Source organism: Girardinichthys multiradiatus, chromosome 3, assembly GCF_021462225.1.
Source record: "Girardinichthys multiradiatus isolate DD_20200921_A chromosome 3, DD_fGirMul_XY1, whole genome shotgun sequence".
Taxonomy (NCBI): Eukaryota; Metazoa; Chordata; class Actinopteri; order Cyprinodontiformes; family Goodeidae; genus Girardinichthys; species Girardinichthys multiradiatus.
In genome coordinates this window covers 32,902,341-32,917,383 of record NC_061796.1, presented here as the reverse complement: position 1 = coordinate 32,917,383, position 15,043 = coordinate 32,902,341, and the positions used below count along the sequence as shown (strand labels likewise).

Genomic DNA, 15,043 nt, shown 5'->3' with positions numbered 1-15,043 from the left:
TATTAAAATGATATATTCTTTACACCTTTTATCAAATTCACTAAATTATAGAACACAGCAATTATCTGTTAAGATAACACAAAATATATTCACCACAGGATGGAGCCCTCAAACAACTTTTTAACTCAAACAGATAATCTCTCACTAAGGTGATCATTTACAGCAGTGCTACATGTTTACTGATGTACTTTTCTAAGTTTCAGTTGGAGTGCTGAGCTGTCCTCGCTGTCACACCTCTAGATTTAAATCAAGAGCAATGTTACGACTACTTTTTATCGTGGCTGTGGCTTTTACAGGTAGGATTCTCTTATTAGTGAAATGCTAAATATTTTCAAAATAAATTCATTAACAATAATAATAATTATAAATATGATTACAATAATAATAAAGATCATGGAATTAAGCTGAACATTAGTCTTAAAAGTCTCAAAACAGTATGAGATGTATCTTGTGAACTGATGTTTTATTTTTTAATTTTCAGTAGGGGCATTCTCCATTAACCTTGTATTGTTATGCAGCTTTGTTTTTGGATTTTCTAAAGCCATTTTTACTCTGAAACTTGTTTCTGTGTCCTCTAGGTTTATCTGATGGATTTGGTGTGTTACCAGATGGTCCTCTAAATGCCTCTGTTGGAGGGACAGCAATGTTCAGAACAAACCTGAACCCAACAGAAACACCATTTCTGTCGATCAACTGGCACTATGTTGTTGGTTCAGACACTAAGCCCATGATAACTTTACTGCCTGTTTCAAACATTACTGCACCAGGATATGAAGGTAGGATCACCCTCTTCATATCTACTGGATCTCTAGAACTCAAGAATCTGAAACTCAGTGATAGTGGAGAGTACGTTGTCTTCATTCAACCAGCTGAAGAGGACACAAAGACAGGACGCATCACACTGGACATATATGGTGAGTAGATGTTGAAAGTAAACTAAATGACTTCATTTCAGTTTAAATTGTCTTAGTTAACTTATATTATCTTCTGACCTCTTGTTTCAAATATTCATTTTATTCACCCCTGTAAAGTGCCTATTTGCCCTCTATTATGATGTCATATAGGTTTGGTGAATGATTCAATGTAACATTGAAATACAGCTGAAACTTGTTGTCTGATTAATTATTTATTCCTGTATAGGAATTCTTTCTAGCAGTCCTGTTGATAGATTTAGCTGATTTTATTATTTTTTATGAAGATAACACATTTTCTGACCTCACATGACAGCAGTGTTAAACTGAGCAGTCTATTGTGATTTTCACATTGCTCAGTTTGTGAAAATGAGTCTTACATCATAGCATTTAAAGCTAAATTGGACAAAAAGCAGAAAGCACTGGTGTTCTACAAGAAAAGGCTCAGAAACTGCAAAAACAAATTATAGGTAGGCTTATTCATGTGGTTGTAGGTGTTATAAAATATATTTAAGTTGGCATTTCCATTCAAGAAGAAAGTTTGTTTAAGCTATTTAAGCTGTAATCTAACTCTAGTACAAAGAAAGTACAAACACAAAATTTAAAACATGTACCTCCTTAAATTTAGTCAAGAAATAAATTGGATTTGGTCCTAATGGTTGTTTTCCTCTTTTATAGATGGCTACTTTAAGTTGTTTGTTTCCACCAACAGAACCAGTCTCCGATGTAAGAATCTCCTCACTAAGTACAGACCTGGTTGAGTTCAACAGTTCGGTCCATCTCTCCTGCTCCTCCTCTGGATCTTCTCTCTCCTTCATCTGGATGAACAGCAGCTCTGATGTTACAGCTGGTGACAGAGTTCAGATCACTGATGGAGGATCAAATCTCACTATAATCAATGTGACCAGATATGACCGGGGATCATACAGGTGTCGTGTGTCTAATCCTGTCAGTTCTATCATCAGTGATCCAGTAAACATCTCTGTTAGTTGTAAGTTGATAATCTATATGCTCACTGTCTGCTTAAATGTCCTTGCAGCCATCAGAGATCAAATCATAATTACACCTCATTGAATAGTTTCAATGATCTTTATGATCTGAAAAAATTGAAAACACTTCTAGTTCTTTTTTAAATAATAATCCAACAAACTCTGTCACATCAGTATAATTTGGAAAGTTCAGCTCTTTTAAAGTAAATAAAATAAATAATAGTTTTTATCTAGTGACTTACTTCATTTAACAGTCTATTTATTTTAGGAAGATTTCAATCTACACAAATATGCCTATTTTATCACATTACTTCTTAGTAATATTTCATTTTCTTTACACGTTGCTGTTTCTACACTCAGATGGTCCAGACAATGTTCAAATAGAAGTGCGTCCATCAAAGGAACACCACAAGAATGGGTCAGACATTGGTCTAATCTGCTCTGCTGACTCCACACCCTCTGCTGAATTTCTGTGGTTTCTGAATGGAGACCAGCTGTCAAATACTCGACCAGAGCTCAGACTGATGAACATTCAGATGACTCAGAGTGGAAAGTACAGCTGTCAGGCCTTTAACCCCAAAACTCTGAGATATCAAACATCTCAGCCTAGTGTCATCTCTGTACAAGGTAAGTGTAAAGATTTGTAAAGGCTTAAGTCTTTAACACATATTGTATATTCAATCTTTAATAATCTAAGTTAATGAGATGCAATGGGAAAAATAGCTTTGTTTTACTAAACTCTTATTTGTATATTGATTTGTTTTTACTGATCTTTTACTGATCTTAAACCTCGTAATCTTAAACCTTGTAATAATAAAAATAATGTAATTTATTGATGAAGGCATCAGATGTTAAATAACTAACACATCTTCCTCCATGTTTTAAAGGACAAATATGTTAAAAATATGCAAAAAATGTGAAAAAAGGAACTAATTATAGAGATGCACTTACTGCAAGGAGATTTTATTTTTTAGTTGTCTTGTTTTTGTTTTGTTTTTTGGTTATAACTAACTAAATAACATATTAACAAAAAAATAACTAACTTGTTTTGATAAACTGCTTTCTTCTATATTTTATTTTAGATAATAATAAACCCAGAGGTCTCTTGGGTGGGGCCATTGCTGGAATAGTAATTGCATGTTTATTAGTTATTGCTGCAGGAGCTGTCGGAGGATACTTTATCTATAAAAGGAGGTAATTTTCTTCATGTGGCCATATAACCATACATTTCACTTAAACTTTTTAAACTAAATTTAAGCCCAAGTCATGCACAACTGTAATGGATATCAAACAAGTGTTTGCTCAGCTATCCATATCTATTAAAAGTTCATTTAGTTATATTCTCTTGTATATTTAAATAATCCTACCTACCGATAATTTCATGATTTATATTTTAAGCCTCCAAAAATAGTAACAATGAAATTAATGATGATTCGTGGGTTGTTTAACAAATTTCAACAATGTAATTTCCCCCAATATTTAGAAACAAAGCTACACCACATCCAATCAGAAGAGGTTAGTATGTTTACACTTCATCCCACACCTGACTCTGAACTACGTCTCTTATCTAGTAACTAATTCAGTTAAATATTCACTATACTTTAGGGAACATTGTTTCATTTACAACAGAGATACAGGAAATACCCTAAACTGCCTCAACATTACTTTTCATATTAAGACAAGTAATTATTAAATGTTTTCAGACCTATCCTGAAAATCTTTAAAATACCATCATCCAAAATATTTTTTTCCTAGAACAAGATGTGTATGTAAACATGCCAGCAATGAAAGGGAGGGAAGATCTTGTTTATGAGAACATTGCAGAGATACAGAGGAGTAAAGAATATGTCTATGAGGATATGTCAAAGACAGAGAAGACATAAAATTAACTTCTGTTTGCTGTTTAAAGGTGAGTTCTAATCTCATAATTTTATATCTCTTAAAAAAACAAATACTTTGAGTAACGTGAAAACATTTTTTACTGCTTTATATTCCAAAAAGACTCAACATTTAAACAGTATTTGATTAGGACTTGTGGCGATATGCACTTGATAACTACATTGTTTCTTTTTCTTGTCACACAGATGACCAGTTGAGAGAGTAGCCATGATTCAAGAGACGACAGGAAGAATGTGTCAACATGGCTCTGTTGTGTGTTTTTGCTTCTAGAGTTTACTTCTATGTACTTTTAAGACTTGCAATAGTAAATCACATATGCAAAGTTTTAATATTTTTTAAAACATATTACAAATGTTTAATGGTTACAATCCTTTAAGTTGATGTAGAACAGCAAAATCTTAGAAAAGTTAATCAATGCAAAGCCGTTAATGAGATGTAAAATATCAGCTAAGCTATTTATTTATGTTGACAGCACTTATGCCAAACTGGGCTTGACTTTTCAACCTCTGAAACATCTGCTAGTGACATGATAGTAACCTTCTCTGATTGGTCTAAAAGGGGTGTAATATATTGTCTCACCACAATTTGTACCTCAGAAAGATGTTTTGCTGAGACCAAGAAGTGGTAGTAGAAACAGTAAACAAGAACTATCCTCTTCCCCCTTGATGAAAAGTGGAACTGGAAGTAGGCTGAACAAATACTGGAGGCTTTGTTGCCTTTGGTCTTAAGGACAAAAAGAAGTTTGTATTTAAGAAGAGTTCAGCCTTTAGTTTAACTGATTGGGTTGAATATAGACCCCTGCTTTCTGAAGCTGGTTACAGCTCTGTTGTCTGCAAACGCTGCCAGAAACCACCCTCTAGTGTCCAGCAGGAAACACATGATTTATGTGACACGTCATATAAAAAACATTTGCAAGTAATATGATTTATCTTCTCATACTTTTACAAGGTTAAACAGGTCAGACCACACGTGTCACAATTGATTTTAAATCAAAGCCTTAAGATCAAGAAGGTTCTAGACAACGAGCAGGTTTCTGGCTCATTGTCGTTGTCATTATGGATGTAATTATTGATTCTTCAGAGATGCCTTTTTGACTTCCATTGAAATATTTCTGCTTTAATGTGTCTTTTTGGGATAAAAATTAAAATTAAAACAAGAAATTGAACAGTGTTGGTATTTTCTTGATGTAGATGCTCATTTCAAAATATAACCTGTATTTAAAAACAGTAATTTATTTTATACGTATTCATGCATCATATAATTTAAATGAGAATCATATCATAAAGAGCATTATTGGTTTGTGCTATATTTTTTTATACTGATCCTAAAGACCTTTATGGGTAAATAAACTCAAAGAGAAGAGCTGATTTTCTTGCAGGGCTTTTTGTAATGGACCCAAGCATTAGGGTCCTTATAACAGAGCAGATCTGCATCAAGAAAAATATATCTTTGTATACCTTTGTAATTCAAAATTACAGGTGGTCTACATGTCATGGATTTGATGGGAATTGTATATTTTTGTCATTAGATACTTGAGACTTGACTTAGACTTGGAAAAATTACTTGTGGTCCAATTTAGTATGAAATTAATATAAACACAAAGAGTGGTTGATAAAAGACCATTTTAAGAAAATATCTTTGTGAAAATCTCAACAATTTTGTGAAAGTGTCCGACTGCATCAGCTACTGGTGCTGAAGGGCAACATTTGTACTATATTTGTATTCTTGTATTTGGCAGGTATCAAAAAAATTTCTCCAAAGGTAGCTGTTTGGACATCTCCGCTGTAATCGATTATTTTGCTTCTTTCTCAATCTATAGAAAAACAAAAAACATGAAAATGAAACCAACAGGAAGACGGACACTACTTTTGTTGCTAAATTTCATTTACAACATTTTTTTTTTTCTTTTTTGTGTTGCCTCGCGGATTTTCACCGGATTCTCCCTCAGACTTAAAAAAGGCTTTAAGATAAGCTGTTAAAATTACATTAATTATATATACATTTCTATAAAAAAATAACTAGCTTAGGTAAAGAAATCTAAAAAACAAACCTGCATATTTATTTGTTAGAAATGTAATCTCTTTTATTTTGTATAAGCTATTAAAGTTTTTGGCATTTGTCAACATTGGCATTTATTAACAAGTCTGTTTTCCTGAACAGTTTAATTTAGCATTTAAGTTTAATTTCTTTAATGTAAAGGTCCTTTTCAATTGGCCAGAATTGGTGCATAAACAAGTGTTGTTTATATCAAAGGTCAGGTATTACTGGTCAGCTGTTTCTAATCTAAAAATTACACTAAATATAGGACATTCTTCATGCTCTTTGAACGTTCTTCTCCTGCTTTGAGTTATTGAACTTTTATGGTTTTACTTTCCTGCTGTTTATAATTCAATATAAACTGATTTCTAACATTAAAGGTTTGTAAAAACAAGAACACTAGTGTTACAACTGCTCTACTTTATGAACACTTTTTTAAATAATTCAAACTATTTTAGAAACGCAGGTAGTTACAAAAATGTAGTATAAACTTAATTATTTCTACATATTAATTTACCTGGACTGTGTATTTTTTAATTCAATGAGACATTGAGGTTTCAGTGATCAAGAAAATTTCTAAATTGTACTGGCCTATTGCCAATAAAAAGCCTATAATTGTGTAGTTTTATTATTGCTGATCTGTCAGTTCTTGCTCAATAATTCCTATTTATATTGAATAAAACATGCTCCAGACCCACAACCTTGAGCTTTTGTTTAGGTACAGAATAAAAATGAAAGAACCTTTTGTATTTATTTATTTTTTTTTGTCTCTTTTGCTGCAAACATTTTAAACATTTTCAAACATTTACGGAACTGGTTACTATAACTCTTCTAATAATAAATAATATAGATAGTTATGAATTGAAAGGTATGAAAATAAATTTGCTTGAGGGATATACATTTGGATATTTCCCAGTGCAGTTTAACACAGTTTGAAGAGTTACAGAGCAGGTTAGTGTCCATTTTCATCTATGGTCTATGTTAATGATTACCACATTCAGATAAAAGAACCGACGGGATTTTCAGTTTTACTTCCTTTATAGCTGTTTACCTCATATAACTAAACAAAATACAAGCCAGAAAAGCTGTGCCAGTTTTTTTCCTTTTATTTGTCTGAACAAGATGAAAATGACACTGAAATACTTCGCCATCCTCTGCACCATCTCAGGTAAGATTTTACCCACTTGATCCATGAGACTGAGACATTTTGTATTCAGTTTCCAGAAACGTTACAGCTCTGACAATATGCTAACACACAAACTGCAGATAATATTCTATTGTTGTGACAAACCACATTTTATTATGAAAAGCTTGGTAACATTAAATTAACATATTCAAATGACAAAAGTTACAGTTTAGTGTTTTTTGTTTGATATAGAATTTATTTTCTGGTAAAAACGTAAACAAACAAAAAAACAGGTATATATTTGTTTAAATATTTTTAATACCCATTCTGACTCAAATCACATAATCTTTCCAAACTAATCTGGATAGTTTATAATCACAAAAAAGACAAAATAATGAAACTTTGTGAGGTTTATATTTTCTGTTCCCAACTCAGACAGCACATGTAAATTAAATTGATTAGAGGAGTTTACGTGGGACAACACCAAGAGATTTAGCCGTATAAATGTAAATATTGACACCTTCGCAGATATTCATTTGGTGCACTTATTTCACTCATCAGCTGTGAATAAGTAAGTGTGGAAATGAGTGGATTATTGCAGCATTTTGTTACCATCACTCCCAGGTAGATAATCATTTTGCAATGTTTTAATTGTACTTCACTACAAATTAAAAACTGTCTCCTTCAGGTTTATGTGTGGGGGTCGACGTGTTACCCAATGATCATCTGAATGTATCAGTTGGAGGGTCGGTGATCTTCGTAACAAACTTGAATCCAACAGATGGACCGTTTCGGTTGGTGGCGTGGTATTTTGGTACTGATAACAATCCTATAGTAAGCTCACAGCCTACCGTAAACATAACTGCACCAGAGTATGATGGCAGGATAACTCTCTTTTCATCTACTGGATCTCTGGAGCTCAGGAACTTGAAACTCAGTGACAGTGGAGAGTACAGAGTTACCATTATAAGTACTGAAGGTCTGCAAAGGGCTGGATTCACCAGACTGTACATATATGGTAAGCCGATAGTGAAATTAAACAAGAAGCTCTGGTTACGTCTTTAAATTGTTAAGCTGTTTAAAATCTTTTTAGACACTCACTTCCATCCATTTTGTTGCACATCACATTATTATATGAAATGTATCATGTGTTCTATTCTGTGTTTTTGCTTTAAAATGTGCAATTTTCAAGAGATGTAATTATATTGCTGTGTGATTAAGTGATAAAATATAAAATCATCCAAATTCATGAAACAAACTGTTGTAAAGGCATGTTTCTTTATAAACCATAAATTAAAGCTTGTAAATCTGACCTTTGTCCTTCTACCAATAGCATTTATCAGATATAACTTTTTTTTCCAACTACAGAGCCAATCCTAAATGTAAAAGTTACTCCACAAAGTTCAAACTTGCTTGAGTTCAACAGCACAGTCAGCCTGTCCTGCTCCTCCTCTGGATCCTCTCTCTCTTTCCTCTGGATGAACAGCAGCTCTGAGGTTACAGCTGGTGAAAGAGTTCAGATCACTGATGGAGGATCCACTCTGACTATACTCAATGTGACCCGATATGATCAAGGACCATACATCTGTCATGTGTTCAGTCCTGTCACCGATGGCAGACGTGATCCAGTAATCCTCTTTATCAGTTGTAAGCTAAGCACACTTGAAGATCACTTCCTCCTAAAATTAATAAACATCACCCTCTTTCTGTAATTTCAAATTTTTGGGTAACTTTACAAACAGCAATGTAAAGGAATTAGTTCCATTAACATTTAACCATTTTTTGCCCTGTTTTTACCATGCAGATGGGCCAGAAAATATACAACTGAAGGTGTCACCATCGAAAGAATACTATGAGGAAGGATCAGACATTACCCTGATCTGTTCACCTGAGTCCAAACCTTCTGCTGAATTTATTTTGTTTCTCAACGGAGACCAGTTGCCTCATACTGGACCACAGCTCAGACTGGTAAACATTCAGCCGAAGCAAAGTGGAAGCTACATCTGTCAGGCCTCTAACACCAAAACATTAAGATTTCAAACATCCCATCCATCTACTGTTTCTGTACTTGGTAAGTGTAAAAAATCTTTCTAGGAAAAGAATCCTGATTTTCTAGATTATGTAGGAAATATAATGGTTTCAAAAAATATTCATATAGCCTAAGTAGGAAACTTGATATTTTAAGCACTTAGGTTTCTGAAGGCAAATGATGGATTTTTTAGTAAGTGAAGTATGAACAGCAGATATTCTTGAGTTTTGTTATATGATATAACAACTTAAACTTAATTACCTTATTTGTGAAGATAATCAGGTAGACATTTTACATATTTCTGCACAGACAAATAAGATTTGAGAGGACAGAAACAACAGTATGTGTTTTAGCAGAACCATGCAGTGTGGTTTTGAGTCTTCAGTTAGGGTGATGCACAGTTGAGTCAAGATCTGGTTATTTATTTTGGACAATTCAATATTAGTATTAAATAATGCCTGTGTTTCAATCTACAGCGCGTATTTCCAGTCTTAAGGTTAATTCAAACCCCACAGACCTGGTTGAGTTCAGCAGTTCTGTCAGCCTCTTCTGCTCTGCAACTGGATTCTCCCCGTCTTTCTCCTGGAGGGGCAACAGCTCTGAGGTTACAGGGAGTGACAGACTTCAGATCACTGACGGAGGAGCCACTCTGACTATAGTCAAAGTGACCCGATATGACCAGGGATTATACAGATGTTATGTGTCTAATTATTTTAGCAGTGATAGCAGTGGCCCTGTAAACCTCCCCATCAACTGTGAGTTTCTGAAGATCGTGATTTATGTAATTCTTGCAGCTTTCAAAGATCAAACTGTGGCCCCGCACTGATAAAGGTTCATGTGTAAGAGTTTAACTTCTGGTGTTTTTTACGTCAACATGTGCAGATGGCCCGGAAAACATAGAGCTGACAATATCTCCACATCAACAGCACTTTGTGGAAGGCTCAGACGTGCTCCTCTCATGTTCAGCAGACTCCAGACCTGCTGCAATATTTCAGTGGTTTCTGAATGGAGACCTGCTGCCCAATTCAGGAGCAGAGCTCAAACTCATCAATGTTCAAATGAGACAGGGTGGAAACTACAGCTGTCAGGCTTTTAACAACAAAACTGGGATTTATCAAACATCACTGCCTTCCGCCATCTCTGTAGTGGGTAAAACTGAATAAAACATGTTGCACAACAACTGTATGCCATAAGCTTTTTAAAGTTATGAATACATTACAGTCAGAGGAAGAAAATAAACCATAAAGGGTAAATGTTTAAGACAACTTTACATTCTAAAGTATCTCCACATTTTTTTTATTTGAGAATCATGTAAATAGGGCAGTTTAGCAACTCATAATTTGGTACATATTTCTTTATTTACAGTCATACAATGTAACCAGCCATCTTTTATTTGAATATCTGGACCTCATGCATCATATTAATTCAATGTAAATTCTAGAAAATGAAATGCTTAGATTGAGACAACATACAGATAGACCAAAAGTTTGGACACACCTTCTCATTCAAAGAGTTTTCTTTATTTTCATGACTATGAATATTGTAGCTTCACACTGCAGGCATCAAAACTATGAATTAACACATGTGGAATTATATACTGAACAAAAAAGTGGTGAAACAACTGAAAATATGTCTTATATTCTAGGTTCTTCAAAGTAGCCACCTTTTGCTTTGATTACTGCTCCACACACTCTTGGCATTCTGTTGATGAGCTTCAAGAGGTAGTCACCTGAAATGGTTTTCCAACAGTCTTGAAGGACTTTCCAGAGATGCTTAGCACTTGTTGGCCCTTTTGCCTTCACTCTGCGGTCCAGCTCACCCCAAACCATCTCGATTGGGTTCAGGTCCGGTGACTGTGGAGGCCAGGTCATCTGATGCAGCACCCCATCAGTCTCCTTCTTGGTCAAATAGCCCTTACACAGCCTGGAGGTGTGTTTGGGGTCATTGTCCTGTTGAAAAATAAATGATGGTCCAACTAAATGCAAACCGGATGGAATAGCATGCCGCTGCAAGATGCTGTGGTAGCCATGCTGGTTCAATATGCCTTCAATGTTGAATAAATCCCCAACAGTGTCACCAGCAAAGCACCCCCACACCATCACACCTCCTCCTCCATGCTTCACGGTGGAAACCAGGCATGTAGAGTCCATCCGTTCACCTCTTCTGCGCCGCACAAAGACACGGTGGTTGGAACCAAAGATCTCAAACTTGGACTCATCAGACCAAAGCACACATTTCCACTGGTCTAATGTCCATTCCTTGTGTTCTTTAGCCCAAACAAGTCTCTTCTGCTTGTTGCCTGTCCTCAGCAGTGGTTTCCTAGCAGCTATTTTACCATGAAGGCCTGATTCACACAGTCTCCTCTTAACAGTTGTTCTAGAGATGTGTCTGCTGATAAAACTCTGTGTGGCATTGACCTGTTCTCTAATCTGAGCTGCTGTTAACCTGCGATTTCTGAGGCTGGTGACTCGGATGAACTTATCATCCACAGCAGAGGTGACTCTTGGTCTTCCTTTCCTGGGCCGGTCCTCATGTAAGCCAGTTTCTTTGTAGCGCTTGATGGTTTTTACGACTGCACTTGGGGACACTTTCAAAGTTTTCCCAATTGTTCGGACTGACTGACCTTCATTTCTTAAAGTAACGATGGCCACTCGTTTTTCTTTACTTAGTTGCTTTTTTCTTGCCATAACACAAATTCTAAGTTTATTCAGTAGGACTATCAGCTGTGTACTGTATCCACCTCCTGCACAACACAACTGATGGTCCAAACCCCATTTATACGGCTTGAAATCCCACTTATTAAACCTGACAGGGCACACCTGTGAAGTGAAAACCATTTCAGGTGACTACCTCTTGAAGTTCATCAACAGAATGCCAAGAGTGTGCGGAGCAGTAATCAAATCAAAAGGTGGCTACTTTGAAGAACCTAGAATATAAGACATATTTTCAGTTGTTTCACACGTTTTTGTTCAGTATATAATTCCACATGTGTTAATTCATAGTTTTGATGCCTTCAGTGTGAAGCTACAATATTCATAGTCATGAAAATAAAGAAAACTCTTTGAATGAGAAGGTGTGTCCAAACTTTTGGTCTGTACTGTATATTAAAGTTTGACAGGAAACAAATCTCAATCACTGGAGTTTCTAATGTAGCCTCTTCAGACAATTGTTGTAAAAATCTTAGTCTAATAATTACTCATACAATCCAAAAAGATATTGTTTTAGGCTAGATAATAAAATTTGTCATTTTCTTCTTTTGTTTTACCGTAGATTCTGGAGAACCTGGAGGCCTCTCAGGTGGAGCTATTGCTGGAATAATAATCACATGTTACTGGTGGAGCAGCTGGAAGCTACTTTATTTATAAAAGGAAGTGAGTGACTTTAAGATATAAACTGCATATTTTACAGTTTTACAGTAAGCTACACAGTAAACATAAAAACAAATATAGATTTGTAACTTTTAGGCAGTATTTATTGCAAATTAAATAATGATGACCTTTCATCAAAATTCTTTATTAGTATGGTGCTGTAATTTTTTACAGTTATATTCCTATTATGCTCGTAGAAAAGAAATATATTGTAGATGCCTGTTTTATTTGACTGTCTGACTATATTTATCTATACTTGTCTTCTTTCCATATTTAGAAAAAGTGTCAACACCAAACCTCACTCCAGCAAGACAGGTTAGTATTTAAAAAGGATCTTTACTCATTCGATAGACAAGCACTTTTAGAATAAAATACCTGCTTCTAAAACTGTTTTAATCTTACTTTAAGTGTTTTAAACTAAATAACAGATTCTGCTGTGCCAATATTTGTTAGACAAACATATAAACGAACTGAAATGGTTTGTTGTAAAACAGCTCCAAAAACCATAGACACATTTAAAATAAGTGAAGATCAAAAAAGTGAAAATCTCCATTTGCATAAAGGTAATCATTAAGCTCCTAATCTATCACTAGCCACCAAACAGGAGATTTTCTTGCCATTTTCCTAATGCTTGAGATGATCTCCTGCACCCTCAGTTCAACTGCAGAGCGTTCTGCAATGATGCTTCTGCATACCACATGTGACCTTCTAACATGCCCAGGAACATTAACATGCATCTGTTCATGCATGACCTTATCATATGCCTGCATGGATGCAGCTGAAGGTGTTCTCCAGTTAAACTAATTCTAAAATGGGCCATTTGTTGGCCTAGGTTCTAATTAGTTTAACTTAGGTAATAATTGGTAATCTGAACCAATCACACAGGCATAATCCTAAATGTTTTAACTTTTTTAATGACTATTCAGCTTTTTACACCAAGGTTCTGAAGTCTGAAGCTGTTTTTGTATTTTTATGGGTTGTAACTAAAATTACATTATAAATCTTTGCCTCGTTTGAATTACCTGTTAGATTCAGCCTCAATAAAAAATATATATATCTGTATTCATATCAAAGGAAAAGATGCTGAGAGTTAAATACTGCAAATAATATATTAATTACTCAAACATATCCTTTCATTATGTTAGCATAATGTGTTTTCCTCTTTAAAATTGGATAGTTTATTATAACTATTATCCTAAATACTAATTTTCCAATGACATAAAAAAATATTTATGTTTTTTGTTGTTTTTTCTAGGAGAAGAACATGTGTATGAGAACGACTCAGGAATATATGACAAGACAATATAAAATCCACAAGGTTTGTAGCGATGAGTGAAGGCATCATACAGTCATTAATTACGATAAAGTCTAATTTGTTGTTTTCTTCTAATACAGCAAATGTTTAGAAGATAAAACGTCATCACTAGAGGAAGGGAAAAGAAATGTATTTGTTTATTTTTTTAAATATCTTCAGTTTGACATTGCTACTTCTTTTGTTTGATTATTTTCTGGCATCTTAATTTTGTATTTATTTATCTTTGTTAATTATTTGGGTTTCATACAGAAAAGCTTTAATAAAATAAACACTGGTTTGAATCCGTTAGAAAATATGATTGAATTCACCTTAAATAAACCATTTCCTGGAAAATCTGTCCAATTATCACATCTTATTTTATAAAATCATTTAACCATTTTTAATGTTTAAGTACTGTAATGTGCAGACAATAATATGAACACCTTTGGCCTTATTGGAGGAGACAGTGAAATTGGTCAACATTTTCCAAGAACATTGACTAGGTCCTGCCGTGTCGTTCTGGGGATGCCATAATAATTTGTTATGAGCATTTTCAGGAATCATTGTCTAACTTATAGCCCATTGGATTCTGCTGTCAGTAATATGATATATGTGAACATGAAGAGTGTATTGATTTTTGTCACTTATTCTAATGTTTCTTTACCAAATAAACCAGACTGATATTGTCTTCATCTGTTTTCACTGTTTTAACTACAGTCCCACGGCAATTATTTGACTAGGATTGTTAAACCGGCATCAGAGCATAATAATCATCTCAAGTTAAAAAAACGTGTTTCCTAAAGAAATATGTAGTTATCATGAGAAAACTTATCTTGTTATTAATATCATTAGATTCTGCAGAAGTGCATGAAAAAATGCAAATATGTGTCCTACATCCAAGCCATACTTGACTACAACATAAACATATTTTCTTTCTTTTTAGGAGATTGTTGTAAGTATATTTAATGTTTGGATAAATATACTTACAACAATCTCCTAAAAAGAAAGAAAATATGTTTACTTGAATACAACATAAACATGTTTTCTTTCTTTTTAGGAGATTGTTGTAAGTATAATCCAAACATTAAAATCAAACTTGAAGAAAAACTTCAGGGACTCGAACTATGTTTGAAGTTTACATGCAGTTAGATTCACATATGAAAACAAATAGTCCAAAAACTTAAAATAATTCTCCTGAAACGGTCAGCTCAACTTTTACAACAGACAGGGAAACTTCCTTGTTTTGTCTTCTTTTTAATGACATTCACTTGCTGAGCTGGTTCAGGAAAAGTTTGCTAAATTTTGAATTCTGCAGTGAACCTTAAGATTTAATTTTAGAAAGCACAACCATAATGGGTCACTGCAATCATACAATTAATGGGAGGAGGAC

At 34.3% G+C, this 15,043-nt stretch overlaps 1 protein-coding gene across 1 annotated transcript in view; it reads left to right on the top strand.

Annotated features, from left to right (window-relative positions):
* The first annotated feature begins 219 nt into the window (after positions 1 to 219).
* LOC124866135 overlaps positions 220 to 15,043 on the top strand; it is a 34,379-nt gene continuing 19,555 nt past the window's right edge. The window contains 15 exon segments of the mRNA XM_047361814.1: positions 220 to 296; positions 579 to 914; positions 1,624 to 1,902; positions 2,261 to 2,527; positions 2,983 to 3,094; positions 3,384 to 3,415; positions 3,656 to 3,781; positions 7,651 to 7,980; positions 8,331 to 8,609; positions 8,767 to 9,033; positions 9,468 to 9,746; positions 9,874 to 10,140; positions 12,271 to 12,319; positions 12,321 to 12,362; positions 12,637 to 12,674. Coding sequence (XP_047217770.1) covers positions 257 to 296; positions 579 to 914; positions 1,624 to 1,902; positions 2,261 to 2,527; positions 2,983 to 3,094; positions 3,384 to 3,415; positions 3,656 to 3,781; positions 7,651 to 7,980; positions 8,331 to 8,609; positions 8,767 to 9,033; positions 9,468 to 9,746; positions 9,874 to 10,140; positions 12,271 to 12,319; positions 12,321 to 12,362; positions 12,637 to 12,674 — 2,743 coding nt within the window. The 5' untranslated portion in view covers positions 220 to 256.